The sequence below is a fragment of the Trichinella spiralis genome (assembly GCF_000181795.1).
Source record: "Trichinella spiralis strain ISS 195 chromosome Unknown Scfld9, whole genome shotgun sequence".
NCBI classification, from domain to species: Eukaryota; Metazoa; Nematoda; class Enoplea; order Trichinellida; family Trichinellidae; genus Trichinella; species Trichinella spiralis.
Window position 1 is genome coordinate 5294529 of NW_003526948.1, and position 18521 is coordinate 5313049.

The 18521-nt window shown below is 36.9% G+C and overlaps 6 protein-coding genes across 6 annotated transcripts; all 6 read left to right on the top strand.

Annotated features, from left to right (window-relative positions):
- Nucleotides 1–1308: 1308 nt before the first annotated feature.
- Nucleotides 1309–1896, top strand: Tsp_11182 (hypothetical protein). The gene is made up of 3 exons (XM_003372119.1): nt 1309–1361; nt 1488–1747; nt 1856–1896. The coding sequence occupies exons 1-3, from the start codon at nt 1309–1311 to the stop codon at nt 1894–1896; spliced, it is 354 nt and encodes a 117-aa protein (XP_003372167.1).
- A 125-nt stretch (nt 1897–2021) lies between these two features.
- On the top strand, nt 2022–3033 carry Tsp_11181 (putative RhoGAP domain protein). Its single transcript, XM_003372120.1, has 4 exons — nt 2022–2064; nt 2399–2662; nt 2683–2798; nt 2899–3033. The coding sequence occupies exons 1-4, from the start codon at nt 2022–2024 to the stop codon at nt 3031–3033; spliced, it is 558 nt and encodes a 185-aa protein (XP_003372168.1).
- A 2675-nt stretch (nt 3034–5708) lies between these two features.
- On the top strand, nt 5709–6221 carry Tsp_11180 (conserved hypothetical protein). The gene has a single exon (XM_003372121.1). It carries the CDS (start codon nt 5709–5711, stop codon nt 6219–6221), a length of 513 nt encoding a protein of 170 aa, XP_003372169.1.
- A 57-nt stretch (nt 6222–6278) lies between these two features.
- Tsp_11179 (hypothetical protein) lies at nt 6279–7660 on the top strand. The gene is made up of 4 exons (XM_003372122.1): nt 6279–6359; nt 6417–6488; nt 6522–7577; nt 7598–7660. The coding sequence occupies exons 1-4, from the start codon at nt 6279–6281 to the stop codon at nt 7658–7660; spliced, it is 1272 nt and encodes a 423-aa protein (XP_003372170.1).
- A 477-nt stretch (nt 7661–8137) lies between these two features.
- On the top strand, nt 8138–9357 carry Tsp_11178 (hypothetical protein). Its single transcript, XM_003372123.1, has 4 exons — nt 8138–8211; nt 8409–8713; nt 9022–9175; nt 9273–9357. Exons 1-4 carry the CDS (start codon nt 8138–8140, stop codon nt 9355–9357), a joined length of 618 nt encoding a protein of 205 aa, XP_003372171.1.
- A 1062-nt stretch (nt 9358–10419) lies between these two features.
- Nucleotides 10420–11579, top strand: Tsp_11177 (hypothetical protein). Its single transcript, XM_003372124.1, has 7 exons — nt 10420–10442; nt 10506–10559; nt 10669–10765; nt 10924–10981; nt 11042–11217; nt 11314–11370; nt 11415–11579. The coding sequence occupies exons 1-7, from the start codon at nt 10420–10422 to the stop codon at nt 11577–11579; spliced, it is 630 nt and encodes a 209-aa protein (XP_003372172.1).
- Nucleotides 11580–18521: the final 6942 nt, after the last annotated feature.

Below are 18521 nucleotides of genomic sequence, written 5' to 3' on the forward strand. Positions count from 1 at the left end.
GATAAAGTTCTAAGGGGCAGGGTAATTGGAGATTTGTTCTTTCATACGTTCTCCTTTTTTGCCTGCTAATCGAGACTGAACTTCAAAATCTGTACTGTTTTGTGTATACATATGTGTGTGTGTGTGTCGGTGGATTTGCTTTGGGAAGTTTTTTCTTTCAATAATTTGATCATTGCATTTCTGTTTTTTGAAAACATAATCTGAACATATCTTGAACAGCAAAAAATGAAATAATAATTTTTTTGCTGATCGCATTTTCAAGTATTGTGTATGTGTGTGGAATTTCAAAGAGTCTGATTTCTCTTTCCACTCTGCAAGTTTCTCTTCTGCGTTGCTTTGCAGCGATTGATTTTTCTTAGCTTTCCAGCAAGTAGAAGTAATAATTAATAAAGCAAAAAAGTGGAATAGAGAATGAGATGCTAATGTTTTACATGCATGCTTGTAATTTTTTCTTTGCAATAATATTGATCAGAATTGTTTGTAAAAATTACAATTTGTCCAAGAGTTTTTGATTCGACAAATTGTATTGAGTATTATTGTATTTTCTTAATATTGTATATTTCGTTAAATTATTGATCAAATGAACAATTTGAATCATCCAAACCGAAACGCACATTTTATTTTGCTACACATGCCCCGTATCTATGCTGCTGGTTGTTGTTGCCAGTTCAGCTGCAACAGCTCACAAACAAAGCTCAGGTCAAGGCGGGCATGTTCATTTTCTGCACGAAAATGAGTTGCAGTTAAATTTATGATTGTTGGATATTTTGTTAATTTTTTTTTTATTCTTTTTTCCAATTTTGAACTGGTCTTCATTAGTACTGGTGCGTTATTTTTTTTCACCAGCTTGCATTGTGCATTTGTTGTTCTCAAAGCAAGTTGTTGTGCAGGATTGTTGTTTGCACAACGGTCAGCTTTTCCCATTGTTGTATTATTTTTTTCATTTTTTATTCCATGCAGAAAATATAGTTCGACTGTTCAGTTCTGTTGTGCTGAACTTTGAAAATTGGCATCATTATTCATTAATAATAATAATAATAATGCTATTATTTTATTATTATTATTATTCTTTTAAACCTCCCCTCTCTCGTGCAATTTGTTCTTTTTTTCATAAAGCTGCACTTCATTGGTGGAAATGAGATCAGTTTGATTAAAAAGCATAACTAAAACATTAAAAAGGGAAGTGATTTTTTTTCTGTCTTCTCTTTACTCAGCTGCTAGTGTTATTTTGTCAATAATTTTGCCGACATCCAGTTGTAATAGTTGGTTGATTGTTTGCTAATCTGGCCGGATGTCAATCAGACATCCATGATTTCCAATCAACAACAGACACTGCAACGAAGTGTTGTTGTTCGGCTAGGGTAAATTTTTCTTTTTTTTTTGAAAATAGGGAGGGGTTTGCTTGCTATTCTGTTTTTTTTTTTGTTTTTTTGAAACGGTCGGATGAACTCGTGGTTGTGGTTCAAGGTTCTGAATTTTACTTTCAGGCCGAAGCCGAAGAAAACCGTCTTTGGCAAGCTTAAAGACAAAAGCAAAGAGAAAGATAAGGAGAAGGAGAAAGAACAGAAGTCGAAATCCAAATCCAAGCAGAAATGCAAAAACAAAGCCGAAACGGTAGCACCGGCGGCTCCGGCACGGCCCGTTTTCGCTGTACCCCTGGCCCGGGCTTTGTGCAACAATCCGAGCTACGACCGGGTTCCAGTGCCGGCATTTGTGCGCCGTTGCATCGATTATATCAACGAAAACGGTACACTATTGCAATTACTATTATTACTGTTTCCCCTTTTTTTTCTTTTGACTATTTTCTATTTTTTAAAGTTTATTCCACTTTACAAAAATCTTTCTGATTTTCAAGAACAATTGCGTTATTATTTCGTCGTCCACGATCAACTTTGATTTATTTCAATTATTTTTTTGGTAAACGTTCGTCAAATTAAACAATGACGTTTATTTTATTTTTTCTTTTTGAAAAATTTGCAACATTTGCCTAATTTGCTCGCTTTTTATTATATTTATTTATTATGGTTGTGTTTGGTTTTCAAGCGAAACGTGATGCAGGCGAACGTGCATTTATTCTTATCACAAAGTAGATTTCAATTTTATCACTGATCACACCGATTTGCCGTTCATTTATTTGCACAATTAGTCCATAAATCACTGACCACATCACATCGTGCATGGCTGTTGCAATGGCAGATGAGATAATGTTTGTACAACAAGTGCTACTCTGTTGTTGTTGTTTTTTTGTTCTCTTCGCTCAATTGCATAGATGAGCACAATTGTTAGTGAATAATTTGTGCAATTTGGAAAATTTAATCTGAATATTGTTGGAAGATTTAATTTGGCTGGCAGTTGAAATTGCGACGCATGCTTGATTTGACGATGTTGTCGTTTTAAGCACTGGATCAGGAAGGCTTGTATCGAGTGTCGCCTTCAGTAGAAGAACTGAGAAACGCGGTCGACAATGGAGAAGAGCCTTCGTTTGGCGATGCTTACCAGGCAGCTTGTTTGTTGAAATTGTTCATTCGCGAATTGCCCGAATCGCTATTTACAGAAGAATTGTTGGATAAATTTGAACATGCGGCCCAGTGTAAGAAAGAGACAGAAGCTTGCTTGAAAATGGAAATTATGATCACATGTTGTTGTTATTGTTATATTTTTGGTATATATTATTTTGTTTAGTGAAAAGCATTGCCGAATGTTTGGGACGTTTGTGCGAGCTGATCGAACGCTTACCAGCGCCGAACAAGTTCTTCCTCGCATACTTCTTCTTGCATTTGCATGAAATCACGCAGCGGGTAGATGGATAATTTCAACTTGGGCGAGGGGAAGGGGAGGGCAATTTTGTCTATTCTGTATCCGTTTTTTTTCACTTTTATTCTATTTATTATTTTTAAGCAAGAGCGCAACAAGATGACCATAGCGAAAATGTGCTTCATATTGCAACCGCTTTTCAACGTGTCGCAGCAGTTGTTGAATGCTTTTCTGCAAAATCCGCAAATTTTGTTTCCGAATGTTTCACTGAAAAAGTGAGTTATTATTATGATTATTATTATTATTATTATCATTACCACCACCATTATTAACCAACCAATAGCACAACTGATTGCGAATGCTTGCACAAAAGTGGCATGATGGTCGTTGGTCGGTCAGTAACAGTAGACAAATGACACGCTGCTTGTATTTTTCCCTTGCACTTCAGTTGTAATAGATTATTGTCAGCAGCAATAGCGTGGTCGAGCAGTTCTCAAGTAGCACACAATTGACTTTTTCCCGAACGCGAAAATTCTATTCTCTTTGCCAATGGTAGTGGCGGAGTTTGCCTGTTCAAGGCGGAAATATCTTCCACAGGCCGAAGGAGAGCAACATTCGGTCGCCATTGTTGCTTTGTTGTTAGCTGAAGATGCTTGCATTCACGTTACAACAAAATCCCATTTTCCAGTTTTTCACTTGTGTACTGCGCTGCTGCTGCCCCCGCTGCCACTGCTGCTTTATGCAAAAATGCGAAACATTATTCCATTGGATAATTCTGTAAACGTTGCTTCTGTATTCAATTTTAATTGCAATTCACATTAGCACGTCGAATGCGTGAAAAGGTCACCTGGAAAATCGCAATTGTTCATTATTATTCCACAGTCTGCTGATGTAAACAAAAAAGTCTACCAATTTCACTGCCATTTTGAATTAGTTGTAAAGTAACGTACAACATTGCATACGTGCGCATTTATTTATGCATTACTACTGTTCGTGTCAACGGAAGTGTATCTGCTGTGGAAATGGGGGTGGGGGTGGGGGTGGGGGCGAATAATGATGTTGAACGATTCTGAAATAAGAAACAAAAATACTTGGCCACTTTTATTGCCTTGAGGTTGTTGGTAGGTGAAAATGTTCCCTTGCACGCTCCATTAGTTGCTTGAAAATTATCATTCATGGACGTGAATTTATGTTCCATTCAAATGAGGATGCTTACGTGGCAAAGTAAATAATCATCTTCACGGGTGAACGTTTGATCAATTGCGTGAATCATCAGTTCAATATGACGCAGCTGATTTATTTAATTCTTCTATTATTGTGTATTTCAATTTTATCACCTTTATGAAATGCATGGAATTGAGCTGTTATTATCAGTGATAATAGATAGTTTTTGAAAAATGTTTTCAAATTTTTATAAAAAATACTTTCGAATTTAGCCGTGTTGCTTTTGAAACTTTTTTCAAAGTTTCCATTTGATTTAATGTTCAGTTTAAAATTGTTGACTGAATAATAAACAGTTGAATAGACAGAGACAGTATTATCATAGTAGTGGGCAGTTTTTGTGTGTTTTTTGATAAATAACTCTACTTTTTCATCATTTATTCGTCAATAATTGTACTTGTAGCATGATTGTTATTTTCGTATTTGTTCCACTATTGCTGACACACCCCGTTACTGTTCGAAATCAGTTAACTAGTTTCACTGTGGTGTGCGTTTGATTTTTTAGAAAAGGTTCTCATTTTCTTGTAACATTACTTCCAGTTTGGCTGCATCGTGTAGACAATGTGAAAGTCAAATGTTGGCCATTTTTCACTCTTATCTCCGCTTCAAGTATACGTGCAGCATCGCCTTGAGCGTTGACAATTCTATTATACTTACTGCAAGCCAAGCACGGCGAAACATACTTTTGCAAACCGTTTCATTTGCACACTTACAAGAATACAAAATTAAATACAAAAATAATACCAGTAAAATACAGCGAATAAATAATCAAATGAATAAAGCAGTCTTTTTTTCTGTTGTTGTTGCTACGACCTAGGTGCTGTCGGTTGGTGGTTGGAAAATGTGCAAAAATATTGTAATAGTATTATTTGTAGTCCGTGATTGAACAGTTGAGAAAAGGGGGCTTGGCTTGTGGCTTGTTGTATTCTTCTTTGCGTAAAACTTTGGCACTTTTGAAGAAATTCCTCTCTAGTTGCCCGTATGCAAGCTTTAATGAATAATGCGAGCTGTCGGGCCGATTGGTCGACAACAAGCAAAGAATAGATTATCAGAAGTGGGTAATAAATTCCGGGTCGTGTGCGGTGTACATTTTTTGCCAGCGTTGTTCGAGTGGTTTTTTCTCGTACGGAGCTTGGTTGGGGTAGGATTTTCCAGGGCTAAAAATGTCACTCGATGAGCAATTTCATAGAAAGAATATTTCATGGAAGATTAATAAAAATGACAATATATTTTTCTTTTCTTTTTTTTGTTGAAAATAAATGGAAGATCAATTTTCACTTGCTCTACTGAGATAGTATTGAAATTGAATAGGAGAAAAAAAAAATTTTTTTTTTTTGGAAAAATATTCTTATGATTTTCCCTTGACAGATATTTATCTATCCGTCATGGTTTAGTGATGTTGTGACAGGACGATTGGTATCGTTTAACCCAAATTATTCATTCAATTATAAGTGGCGTCAGTGAGATTGCAAATTGACAGAAAATTCTATGAAATGTTTGCTCACATTGCGGCCTCGCTGTATGTGCATGCGTGATAATGAAATGAACCTACGTGTAGTGCTCAGGTGCTAGAATTTTGAGAATCCGAATATTGTATTGGGATAAATTTGTCCCTTTCCACATTACAAGCGATTGCAGTTGTTGAAATCAAGTGGAAATCCTGGATGGAAATTGTGATGTTGAACAAATAGCGTGAATAAAAAGAGAAAATTCATTTCATCTCACTTGGGATAATGCTGTTCGGCTGGTGGGGTTTTGTTGTAAGGTTGGTTGGCAAGCAGGCGGCGTTTCTGGCGCATGATGATGACGATGACAATGACAGTCAGGATGACCAACAACGTCAAAATGATCACCACGGCTATGATGACAGTGCCGACTTCGGTTGTTTGATTGGAAAGGTTGAAATCGATGCTATCCGATTTGGAATTGATGAAATTGTTTTCGTTTTCAAGTGTTGTTTTCGACGACAATTTCGGATCATCGATTTCATTTGTCGAAATATCTTCGTTCAATTCCCCATTCAAATTCTCCTCATCCCACTGTTCGTTGTTGATGTTGAAGAAGCTGCTGCTGTCTTTGGATTTTGTGGGCTGTGCAGTTGTTGCAAATTTTCTCTCATCCGTAGCAATGTTGACTGGAGAGACCGCCGCGTTGGTGCTCGTTGCGGCGACGGTGGTGGTCAGCTTCTGCGATCCGGCTTGTTGAAGTTGGTTGTTGTTGAGTTGAATGAGACGCTCACCGCGTAGCGGTATGGGCCAGAAGCAGTTGGTATCGTTGACGCGGTTGATTGTGATCGTTGTTGAATGGGCTTTGATCCAGCCGATCAGCCAAGCCAGACTGGCGTTGCACTGCCAGGGGTTGAAGGAGAGGTCGACGAGGCGCAAGTTGGGCAGCGGTTCGAACAGACCGTCGGGTAGGGTGAACAGTTTGGTCTTGTTCAGGTAGAGTTGCTCGAGACGGTCGGTCGAGCGGAACGTGTCCGCGTCGAGCAGGTCCAAGTCCGAGTTGCTCAGGTCGAGCGTTTTGAGCCGTGAGCAGGGTCGCAGGGTTCGCGGCTCTATCGTCAACAGTCTCGTGCTGGACAAGTTGAGCAATTCGAGCTTGTCCAAGCCGGTCAGAGCGTCCGCTTCGACCAGCATCAGCTTGCGGTTGTTGTTCAGATGCAGCGCTCGCAGCGAGCTGAGCGTGGCGAAGGCGTGGTCGGCGATGTCGGTGAACTCGTTCCATCCCAAATCCAACGTGTGGAGTTTGGCCAAGCCGGCGAATTGGTCGCCGTCGACGTTGGCGATGTAGTTGCCGGCCAGATAGAGTTGGCGCAGGCGTCCCATGGGGGCGAACGTGTTCGGCTCGATCGTCGAGATCAAGTTGACGCGCAGGTCGAGCACTTCGAGTCGCGACAGACCGTCGAACATCGAACTGGTCAAGTTTTCCAAAAAATTCCCCGACAAATCCAACTCGACCAACTGTCCGAAAGGTCCGAAGGTGTGGCCGGGCAACGTGGCGACGGCATTTTTCTGCATGCGCAACTGGCGCAGGTTGGGCAACGAAGATCCGACCACGGCCAACGCCCTGTGGTCGAGACTGTTGCCGGGGCCCAGGACCAACGTGTCGACCATCGGCAAATTGTCGAACGAGCGCGGCTCGAGGCGTTGCAGGCCGTTGTCGGACAAGTCGACCGTGCGCAAGTGTTCCAAGTTGGCCAACGCCCCGGATCGGAGCGTTCGAATCGAATCGTGGGCCAATTCGAGCACTTCGAGCCGCTTGAGTTGGCCGACCACGGCTGGCACGTCGTGCAACCGGCAGCCGAATACGGTCAGCTTGCGCAAGGTATGCGCGATGCCTGCGAACGATCCGTCCGGGAAGTCGAACCGTTGCCCTGTGCCGCAGCTGAATATTGCCAATTCTTCGGGTGTGACGTTGTTGGCTTGGAAGTAGCGGTCCGGCATGCGGTCGCCGAGGAAGTCCATTTCGCCCAGTTGGACACTCCAAACTTGGGCTCCGGCCCGGCGCACCTTGTCCATCGCTTTGGTCAGCGAATCGATGGTCGAACCGAACAGACAGTGAATCACCGTCCTCTTCTGCTCATCTTCTGCCGACACCGGGTCGCAGTAGCAGTCTTCAGTCGCGTTCATTGGACGTTCCTCTTCGAAATTGTGCTCCTCTATGCTTGCGCAGTCGGCTATGATATTGCCGTTGCTGTTCACGGATGTTGTCGATGTTGTCGTCGTCGTCGTCGTCGTTGTCGTTGATGATGATGATGATGATGATGATGCAGATGATGCTATTAGCATCACAAAGAACAGCAAAACTGCACTGACCATGGAACAATTGTTCTTCTGCATGGCGGTGTGAATGGCAGAGTTGGGTGGGGCTGGTGGGAGGTGGACTGGTGTTTGCTCTGCCTGTCGTTGTTCGAACACAAAAGTGAATTACTGTTTGAAGCAGAGCTTCAAAAAGAAAAGCAACAAATAAATAAATAAATAAATTCCGTGCGCGTTGTGGTGGTAGGAGAGATTGAAGAGAAAATAGCGGCCACTGCGGCGCGAGGTGGGTTTAAATTTGGCCAACTTTCCCGACGAGGCCTAGTTTGGCATCACCACTTTCGGCCTATACGTCGTTCACTCCAGTCAGTGGTCAGGCTTGCATTTTAGGCCACGCTCAGATGCCATCTGTTGGTCGCTTCTTATTTTCTCAACTGGACCGGCTTTTTTCACCTTGGGCACTTTGTCAGACTGTGTAATTTTTCAGAAATTCTTCTTTGTTTTCTTTTTTTTGATTTTTTAATTAATTATTTAATTTTTTATACTTCGACTTGTTCGTTTGTTCTCTATGTTAATTTTCTATAATATTATTCGATTCGCTTAGGGGTGAGGGGCAGGGGCAGGGGCAAATATTTGTACTGCAAATAGAAAATGAATCACGATTATAGATAGCATCCTCGAGGTACAACTATATGCTGCTGCTGCTGCTGCTGCTGCTGCTGATGATGATGATGATGAATTTTTAAAATTTATTCATTTCTCGCATTTTATTCAACTTGCAAATAAATATTGCAAGCTGACTGACTGCATCTGGTCAACCAGTATACTACTAAGTTTGCCGCAGGTTAGATTGATTACTGGCTGTGCCGACCAAGGTCGAGACGGACAGTTAGTTGCTTGTCCTGTTATGCACGCCGGGCAGGCAGGTATTGTCAATTCTGTTCAGCCAAGCAGTGAATGTTCCATTGCTACTATCAGTATTCTCTTTCTTATTCTCTCTATTTTGAAGGGAAAACATTTTATTTGTATTATTTTTTAATTTTGACGTGCATTTTTTGCTTTTTTGTTATTAATCATAAATATCGTTTCCATTTGATCTAGTTTGATCTGAACAATTATTATATTATTTATTTATCTCAGAGGCAAATATGTTTCTTGAATTTTGATGGCATTCATTTTTCGACGCATCAATTTTATAATATTTATGTCCAGCGTCATTTGAAGAAATGTATATTGTTTGTTCTCAAAGAAGGAAAATGAAAAGGGAACTTTTAATCAAATTCAGTGTTACGTATAATAAAGCACAAGAAAGAATGCAAGAACAATGGGAAAGAAGCACCGACTGACCTTGGTTTTAGGCTTCGAAGATTGCTTGTTTGTGTAGGTGAAGCGTATCAGTTGTTGAATTTCATTTTGAACAGAAATGATATAATTATGCCGTATGTTCTCTCCCGTTGTTCTTTTTTCAGCTTACTACAGCGGTGTTGAGCTTTGATCGATCGTAGGCTTTTTTTTGATCATTTTTATTTTTATCAGTTGTTCATGCATGACTGCACGGGCTTGTTTGTTTGCTTTGTTGTTCATCTCAGAGGAATATGATCAGAATTGTCTGTCAGGGTGAGAATTTTAATTTTCAAGGGCAACCACCACAGTTGGATCAGTTGGAAAATTGTATTTTATTGTCATTTGATTTATTTATTTATTATTAATTTTGAATTGACATTGAGCAACAATTACCAACCAGGAGAGAACAGCAGAAATGAAAAGACTACCAACGCGACGGAAGTTGGTTCTCTCTTTTTTTTTTAATTTTCAAAACTAAAAAGCAAACTTACTCACATTAATTTTCACAAATTATCCATGTTTTTAGAATAGTTTACCATTTGCATTTTATCTGAAAAAATTTATTTTAATTTTCACTTTCATTTCAACCATTCATTTTTATAAATTCCATTTCAAGTTTGCAATTGCAAATTGTTCACTTTCTGATCGAGGCACAAAATTCCTAATTTGTCCGTTCAGTTTTGTTTCCCTATAACGAATTTGCTAGAGATGCTAACGTGGCGGCATACGGCCGCTTTTGCAACAACCGCAAGTGGCAACAGTTGATCTAGATGCAGATAAACTGTATTGCAATGTTGCGAACGTTTTCTTTTTAATTTTAATATCCATTCGAATAAATCACCTTTTCTATGATCACTTTACTACAAATTCTTGTTTCAAATTGCCAAAGCACTGGTGGCGAATTTGTTCATTTCTTAGTGATTGATTAGTGAATTAATATTTTTTTTTCTTTTCATCTTGAAACTTTAACAGTTATTTTACTTTATTGTAGTTTTGAAAATGAATATCTGTGAAAAAAAAATATATATATATATATAATTTATTGTTGTCTATTTTTGGCGTATGCTTTTGATTTTGTGCTCGTGTGGCAGTGCAGTTAGCAGTTGTTTCCACTTTGTATGAATGATTGATTGTAAAATATTTTTGATCAATTTGGATCACCAGCAAAGCTTGTTTGTTTGTTTGTAACTTTTACATTTGCTTCAGCAGTTGAGGCAAAATAATTATTTTTTTTTCATATTTCAACACTTCAGTGCTTTGCTTTCTGTTTCTTGATTGGTGTTCAACTTTGGCCACTATTGTTCCCTTTGCACATCACACTTCACTCTAATTCTCAGCAATGTTAGCGTGTTTTGTTGCGTTGTATTATATATATTTTTTTTTCCTTAAAATTGTCATTCCTCTTCTGCATGTTTTTCTGTTCAGGTATATATCACCGCTGAGGCCAGCGTCTGGCAAAAGTCTACCCACAGATCCAAAGTGAGCAAATTTTATTTGTATTTTTTCTTGTATGCTAGTTTTGACTCGTTTGAATTCGTGCGATCAGGGCAATTTTGGAAGAATTGGCAAAGCAAGAATTTTTGCTCAGTCATCTGCACGACGAGATCAACTCTGGCATCAATGATCCGCAAAAGGAGGAACAATTGTGGGATGTGCAGCGATTGGTTACACAACTCAAACGAGAGGTAAAGCATAAGCGAAATAAAAAACTTTGTATTCAAAAAATTTCGTAGAATGAGGTTTGTTTGTTTGTTTTTTCTGTGGTCAGTGAGTGTCGTGTTGAAAATTTTTTCATATTTATGAATACGAGTAATTATATATATATATATATATATACATTTAGCTGAAATCTTTGAAAAAGAAGAACATCAATGCTTTTAATGAAGTCGAACAAGAATCTGGTATAAAAATTTGCATTGTGGCGCTTGTTTGATTGTTGTCGTATTGTGCTGTTTTTCCAGGTCCGTGTATTGAAATGTTTGAAGAAAAGCAGCTTCTTGCTGTTCACATGGATCTTCGGAATAAAATCGAAATACAGCGTGCGCAGATCGAAGAGTTGATGCGCCAAATGGACGACATTGGCGGGCAGCATGCTGTTTTGTCGGCTCGTTCAGTAGCGCGCTTTTCTGATGCGGAGGTGAGTGCTTTTTTTTATCATTTTCTTTCGTCGCCAAAAACAGCCCAGCCAACATTTTTTGATTGAGTGAAATTCAAATTTGATTGGTAATTTCAGTTGTCACAGGAAAAGAAATTTGATCCAAAATGGCCTGAACAATATTCCGCATTAGAAGTAATATTTGAATATTTGTTTGTTTGTTTGTTTCTTATCAACAGGCAGATTTTGTTGTACAGGATCGTAAAAGGGAACTGATCGAAAGCATTGTAAGTGAACGACAGAAATGTGTTCGATTGTTGGCTGAAATGGAAATGTTAGCTGTGGCTAAAGACAACGATTCCAACTTATCTTTGTCTCCAACTGGATTTTTAGTTTGCAGTTGACACTCTCCACTGCAAACAGTACACCACATGCAACTACACTGAATGTATCTATTGCCATTCTCACTACTACTACTACTACTACTACTACTACTACTACTACTACTACTACGGTTACAGTATATGCGCGCATTTCAACATTAAAATAATTTTGCATTGCGTTCATTAGCTTATTTCAATTATTGAAATTGCATAACACAATTTGATTTGCATAACCTCCTATATGTTACGCATTCGTACCAAGTAATCAACATTTAGCACTTTGGAAATTTTCATTGAAGTGCTTCATGTTTCTATTGTCTTTTTCTATCTGAATTTGTTTTCTATTAAAATGGTGCGGCATATTTTTACACTTCATCGTTTTGCGTGTTCCATCAAATGGCTTTATTTTTCAAATAAGTAACAACAGCAGTTGCGAAAATTCAAGCTTCATCTTGTACAATTTTGGAGCACACAATTTCAATCACTTTGCAATTTTCATTTCGCAATTTCGACAGCCATTTCTCCAACAACAAATTGCAAATTGCAAATGCAAAGCAATTATCAGCAGTTACAGTATATCGATGAAAACGGCAAAAAACTAACAAGCAAACACCCGCCATTTTTGAGATAGCTATCGATGTTTCAGCTGAGATGCTGAGAACGGCTGATCTTATATTCCTCTGAGCTCATGTGTCGATCTTGTTCAGACGGTAGATGATCGATTGTGATTTTGTTGCACAATCAGATCAGACGTCCTCTCACGTCCAGTAGTCTTACGCATAAAAAACAGTTTCATATGAAATTCCACAACAGTTTATTCAAAACGATGCTCATATAACAATTTCGCCTTCAATCATTTTGTCCACGGTTGAACCTATATTTCATCACTACCATCTGCACGCCAGCAAGAAACAGTACCAATAAAGCGCTTATCGCCATTATTAACATGTTGGTCATCTCAATGGACAAGGTCTCACCAAATGTTTCTTTCATAATCTCAAATATGACCTCCCCGCCCCCATAGCTGAACTGCATTCACTGCTTGAACATTATTTTGTTTCCTTCGATATAATATGATTTCTTTTCCACACTCAGACCTTGTGATATGAAAGTTTCCAGAACCACCTTGTTCATTATTTGTGAAAATAGTTTTATTTTTTTACAACGTATGTATGTCTTCAATTATTTCATCAAAGACGAACACAATTATGACCGATTTCCTAAAAAGAATAAGTTTTGCATTCCAAAATCCAAAACATCATCACTAAGCGATAAATAATGAACATTACTATCAGTTGTTCACAAGAAGCTGTTTTTGAATGTAAAATTTTAATTTCAAGTATAAGTAAAAGATGAGGAAAATTTTAAATAAAATCCCTTTTTCTTTATAATTGACATTAAAAAATCAGTTTCGCTTTTGATTGTAAAAGTAATTGAACTAGATATGGATTTTTCTTAAATTTTTATGTACAGCATTTGCTTTATTGGAAATTCATAAAATTGAAAAGTTTCCATACATTCCTTCGTTTGTATTTCCGGTGAAGTTGATGTTTTATACAATTGAGCATTGTCTACCGGGAACAGATGCTCGCTTTAGGGAAAAGTTTACTAAATTACTCTGAGCAACTGAAATAAAGTAAGCATGAAATAAGGAAAATATTTAATTTATAATGAAATTCAATTTCAAATAATGAAAGTAATTAACAACTGCATATATGATGGCTAAAAATTATGAACAATGCGCAGGACGGCATTTGTAAATGATGGATGGCTCTATAGATCATCTGATAATAAATTTCGACAAAATCTGCACAGTTATACGAACTCAAAATTGTTGTTATTTTTATTTAACAGGGCAAATAAATGTAAACAAAATTTGCATAAAATTCTGTGCATGCACCAACGAATTTTGTTTGCTTTGTGAGTTTCATTTGAAATAATTGTACGCTAACGGAATGCGGTGATTGCGCATCTGCGCTTTTACCAGTAAACCAAAAGAATATGTAAAAATCAACTGGCTTTTTCTTCAGTTTTTTTTCCAAAATCATTCATCATTCTTTGAAATATCAAACCTGAAGATGAACCTCAACGATGACAAGACGGTTAATTAAGTATTGTAAGTTGGAACTTGTTTGTGTTTGATCGTTTACGTGTAACTAACTAACTTGACGAGCGATTTATTGAACACATACATCTTTGACATGGTCATTAATGATCATAGTTGCGCTATAATAGATATAAATTTATATCTGAGATATAGAAATAAGATGGTAGGTAGATTATTTAAAATTATGATCATCGTAATTTGAATATTTTTGTCATATTGTCCAGTTGATGGTGGAATTTATTTTCTGAAGCAAGGTGACTGATTTAGCATTGAAATTTATTGCATTTAGGCCAGGTCGAATAGCACTATCTGAGTGATGCTTGTCTAATATGGAAATTAACGTTTACTGTTAATAGTCCTATTTTAAATACGCTTGTTTATTTGCCTGACGTGGCTGACAGTAAAGCCAGATAACTTTAACTCATTGAATTTTTTTTCATTAAAATGATTTAATACTGTTGCAACTATTATCGATAAAATATGAAATTTTTTCTATGAAAATTTATGAAAAGCATTAAATACAAAGTAGTTAGTTGCCAAAAGTCAACATTTAGGTGGCCATTTGGGATCTATGGCACCCCAGCCGGGGATAATTGGAAAATGTTTTCAATATTTTACTAAGATTTCAAACTGCTGTTTAATAAAAAAAAAACAAAAAATAAATTCAGAAATTCACTGCAATCTTATTGATAGCTATTGCATTTAATATATAATATTGCATTTTTTCACAATAAATAAACATAATTATGAAAATTGCTTCATGTCTTCAGATTCAATTTGTTGCCATTTCTTTTTGAAACTTCAACTGCATGTGAACTTTAATAACTGATAAAATTTAGAAACATCGTGATTTATGTATGTATATTCAACCAGACATAATTGTTCAGTCACGATAATAATGCTTTATTAAGGACAACATATATGTCGTAGACGAAGTGGCGCTTGAAATTCAACATGTTATGGTTGGTCATGAAATTACCAGAAAGGCAAATTGCAAGTGGGAAAGATTCCTGGCTTTTAAATGTAACCAATTATTGGCAGCTCTGGTCGTTGGCTAGATGAAGGTTTTGTTGTTTGAGCTTTGGAGATAATGACACGCCAATTCCGCTATAACAGGCAACTCGCTTGTTTATGACACCCATAAGGTCCAGGACAACCAATTATCACATGGTTTACTATAGCAGAAGGTTCCCTATCTTAGATGTATTCTGAATTCCTTATCACAGGCATACATTTCACATATGAATAGCAGATTCGAATCGTTTACCCCAGGGTTATTAGGCAGGGTTATTTGCACACGGACAACCTGCTGCCAGAAGTACCTAGAATTGAACTCCAATATATATTAGCTTCTTCAAATTTTTTTCTTTTTGAAATTAATATCATTTCCAGTATCCTATTGCTCGATTCATATTTATATGCAATATTCCGCATTTCGTAGACATTTGGGTTATTTAGCTAACAGCCACTCGACGCCCAGTTTCAACTGAAAACCTTTTCAATTTATAATACCCATATTCTTGCTTCATAATAATAGCAGAGAACAACAACTTTGGAATAATTGTTATAATTTTTCCATTCCAATTTTTACCTTATTATTTATCTTATCAATATTTTGTGGTTTTCTCTTTTTTATCTTTACATTTGTTTCATAACGTCTTACCTTAGCGTCCAGTGAGCAGTCGATACATATATTCCTAAGATGTTGAATGTTATGTTTTCAGTACGAACTTCTCATCAGGTAAATAACGTTGAGTGGAGTAACGATTATCTGATTGAATATGACTTCAGGAAAAGTAAATAAAATCTCTACTTCTGTTGATTTATATATTTGATTTCTTGAAAGGTCGTTAGCTTAATTCAGTGTTTCTTGCAAAGAAATGCAAAATGCATTCCATCTCAAAGTGCTCAGTCACAACAATTTCTGAGAGAAGCATAAAGTGCAATGAACATCTGTCTTGCAAAGTGAATTTAAGCAAGGTTTCATTCTTGAAAACGTTTGTGGTTTACACGCCTTTTTGAAAATGCTGCCTTTGAAATTGGAGTCTAAGGTTTTTCTCGAAAATTGCCAAATTTCATGGGTTATAGACTTGCTTTTTGGCGAAAAACGGCGAAAAACGTTTTGTCAAAATTTCCACTTTTTTTGATTGTTTGGCATTTGGACTGCATAGCGATAATCTTTTCCAAAGTTCCATCTGATACTGTCCACCAGTTTTGGAATGAAGCACCCGTAAAATTGGCTCATTGCCTATCTTAAAACATAGGGATGCTTCCAACTTTTTTCAGAATACATCGACAAAGGGGCAACTAGCAACGGCGAGGATAATTGTATTGTACGTATCTAATCGTTCCGATCGATTGATGTCCATAAAGTCCGTTTTTCGAGTATACGGCTTTTCTCGAAAATTGCCAAATTACATGGGCTACAGACTTGTTGCTTTTGCGAAAATCGGCGAAAATTTTTTTTTCAAAATTTGGAATTTTTTTTTGATTGTTATAGTTTTATAATGATAAAAGATGGTGTTTTGGAGAATTTCATCGAAACCTGCCGGGTAGGTTGCAGGATGCTGTAATCGATAAAGAAAAGTCAGGAATGAATTTTATTTATAATCTAAAAATTCAGTGAACAAAGGTTCTTAGTTTTGAAAGTTACTGCTGTTTAAATGAAAATTAGGAGCAATTCTTATTAAAATAATTTCCTTTTTTGGGTGAAAACATTGATAGTCTCGTTGGAAAAATTAATGAAACCATTCAATATGTACACTGATTTAACTTTTATTTTTCTTCCCTTTTCATTTCGACTCTGTTAAAATCCTATTTTCTTTTACTTTTTTTGACATATTTCAACAAATATGTAATCAGGAGCGATTCGGATAAGTTCATAATAGTTAGCGAATAATTCTCTACTCATATAAATTAATTGCCTTAATTTGTGGAGAAAAAAATCTATCTGGAAAACTGCAAATTTCATGGGCTATAGACTTGGTTGCATTTGCAAAAGTCAGAAAAAGTCTTTTTTCGAAATTTGTATTTTTTTTGATTTCTAGACATTCACAATGATTACCGATAATGTTATGCAAAGTTCCATTAGAAACTACCCAATAGTTGCGGAATAAATAGACTCTAAATTTGTCTTCTGCCTATCTTAATACGTAAAGAATTTGCCCATCAGTAGCACTCTTCCAACGGCAGCAATGATTGCCAATTTCTGCACATGTGACATTTTTGATATCAACTCTATTAGATTTCTACTAATTTATTGTTCTTTACGATGAATTGAATTGAAGTTCTGAAATTATTGCTGTTAAATAATCATTAATTGATGCAAATCAAAACGTATGCGTTGTAACTGTTCTGTTTGTTGAAAAGCAAACATTTCATGGAATGCGATCTTAATTGCCATGTTGTCCATTGATTACGCACCTGATTGATAGCGCATGTGTGGCCATTTGATTGTACTTTCGCTAAGTAACAACGATGCAATGGCGATTTGCATAATTAGTATAATGTGTAGTCGCCCAGAGTGAAACTTCATTACAAATGCTAGGAAAAGAAAGAAATTCACAATCGATGTCAAATTATTGGGCTCGTACATGGTATTTGTTAAAATTAATGGGGGAATTCACGAGTAAGTAGAGTGAAAATTATTCCATTCTTCTCAAAAAGTACGGCGAATTATAGAGTAATTTGAGGGTAAGTGCAAGCGATTGTGTGCCAATGAAAGGTATGTACAATTTTAATGCTTTAATTTCTTAATCTTTAATTTTGCCCCTCTTAACACATGGGCATGCTTCCCACTTTTTCAGCATATTTCGAGAAATACGGAACCGCCCGGATACGTTTGTTGTACTCTTCTAATCGTTTACGATCGATTAATGCTCATAACGTCCATTTGTGGAGGAAAAAATGTTTCTCCAAAATTGCAAAATTTCACGAGCTATATACACTTGGCTGTTTTTGCAAAAACCAGCGAAAATTTTTTTTCAAAATTTGGAGTTTTTTGATTGTTATAGTTTTATATTAATGAGTTTTGTGTTTTGGATAGTGTTTTGGACAGTTTTTCCGGAAACTGCCTAGTATGTTTCAGGATGCTGTAAGCGATAAAGAAAAGTCAGGAACAAATTTTATGTGAAGAAAATACTTACTTCTCTTTGCTCGATTATTTAAACATTTGCAATAAACTTACACAAAATCATTTTCCTTGCATGCTTATTTACTCTCTGCGTTTTCTTTCTGCTCTTTTCCTTCTTACTAATATCGCATTTTCCTGCCTTCGCTGCTTTGTGAAAAATAACGAAAAATATTTTGTACAAATTTCAACTTTGTGTGAGTAGTAGATGTTGGCAGTAATAAATGACATTGTTATGAACTGTTTCAACGCACACTGTCCAGTAGTTTTGGTATAAATTTCCCGTATAGTTAGCGCATTGCGCCTACCTCAATATGAAGAAAAGTTGCCAATCTGTAACTTCCTCGAAATGCAACTAGCATACGCGATTTTTATCGAACGTAACACATTTGGCATTTGATTTATGTATGCATTAAAAATCAACAACAACGATTATTACTCGATTAGTCTTGTCTTTAATCCTACAGATTTTCACCAATCACCGAATCACCTCAGCTAGCGCAGACTGAAGCTTTACTGCAGTGAAACATCTAAAAAGCTATTTCCGAACTACGATGACAGAAGAACAACTGAACGGACTTGCAGTAATGTGTACGTTCATTCTAACTTTTCCACTGATATTGGCCTGGTAATAGAAAAGTTCAGTTTCAAACGGAATCGAAACGTGTCGTTCATTTGAAATACAATGAAAATTATCAATTTGAAAGTTATTCTATCACGCGATTGA

Coding starts and splice junctions, on each gene's coding strand:
- Tsp_11182 (XM_003372119.1), top strand. CDS start 1,309: ATGATTTCCAATCAACAACAGACACTGCAACGAAGTGTTGTTGTTCGG. Junction 1,362..1,487: donor AGTGTTGTTGTTCGGCTAGG/GTAAATTTTTCT, acceptor TTTTACTTTCAG/GCCGAAGCCGAAGAAAACCG. Junction 1,748..1,855: donor CGATTATATCAACGAAAACG/GTACACTATTGC, acceptor CTGATTTTCAAG/AACAATTGCGTTATTATTTC.
- Tsp_11181 (XM_003372120.1), top strand. CDS start 2,022: ATGGTTGTGTTTGGTTTTCAAGCGAAACGTGATGCAGGCGAAC. Junction 2,065..2,398: donor GAAACGTGATGCAGGCGAAC/GTGCATTTATTC, acceptor TGTCGTTTTAAG/CACTGGATCAGGAAGGCTTG. Junction 2,799..2,898: donor TGCATGAAATCACGCAGCGG/GTAGATGGATAA, acceptor ATTATTTTTAAG/CAAGAGCGCAACAAGATGAC.
- Tsp_11180 (XM_003372121.1), top strand. CDS start 5,709: ATGCTGTTCGGCTGGTGGGGTTTTGTTGTAAGGTTGGTTGGCAAGCAG.
- Tsp_11179 (XM_003372122.1), top strand. CDS start 6,279: ATGGGCTTTGATCCAGCCGATCAGCCAAGCCAGACTGGCGTTGCACTG. Junction 6,360..6,416: donor GAGAGGTCGACGAGGCGCAA/GTTGGGCAGCGG, acceptor GGTCTTGTTCAG/GTAGAGTTGCTCGAGACGGT. Junction 6,489..6,521: donor TCCAAGTCCGAGTTGCTCAG/GTCGAGCGTTTT, acceptor GCAGGGTCGCAG/GGTTCGCGGCTCTATCGTCA.
- Tsp_11178 (XM_003372123.1), top strand. CDS start 8,138: ATGCCATCTGTTGGTCGCTTCTTATTTTCTCAACTGGACCGGCTTTTT. Junction 8,714..9,021: donor ATGTTCCATTGCTACTATCA/GTATTCTCTTTC, acceptor AATCAAATTCAG/TGTTACGTATAATAAAGCAC. Junction 9,176..9,272: donor AGAAATGATATAATTATGCC/GTATGTTCTCTC, acceptor TATTTTTATCAG/TTGTTCATGCATGACTGCAC.
- Tsp_11177 (XM_003372124.1), top strand. CDS start 10,420: ATGTTAGCGTGTTTTGTTGCGTT. Junction 10,766..10,923: donor TTACACAACTCAAACGAGAG/GTAAAGCATAAG, acceptor ATATACATTTAG/CTGAAATCTTTGAAAAAGAA. Junction 11,218..11,313: donor CGCGCTTTTCTGATGCGGAG/GTGAGTGCTTTT, acceptor TGGTAATTTCAG/TTGTCACAGGAAAAGAAATT.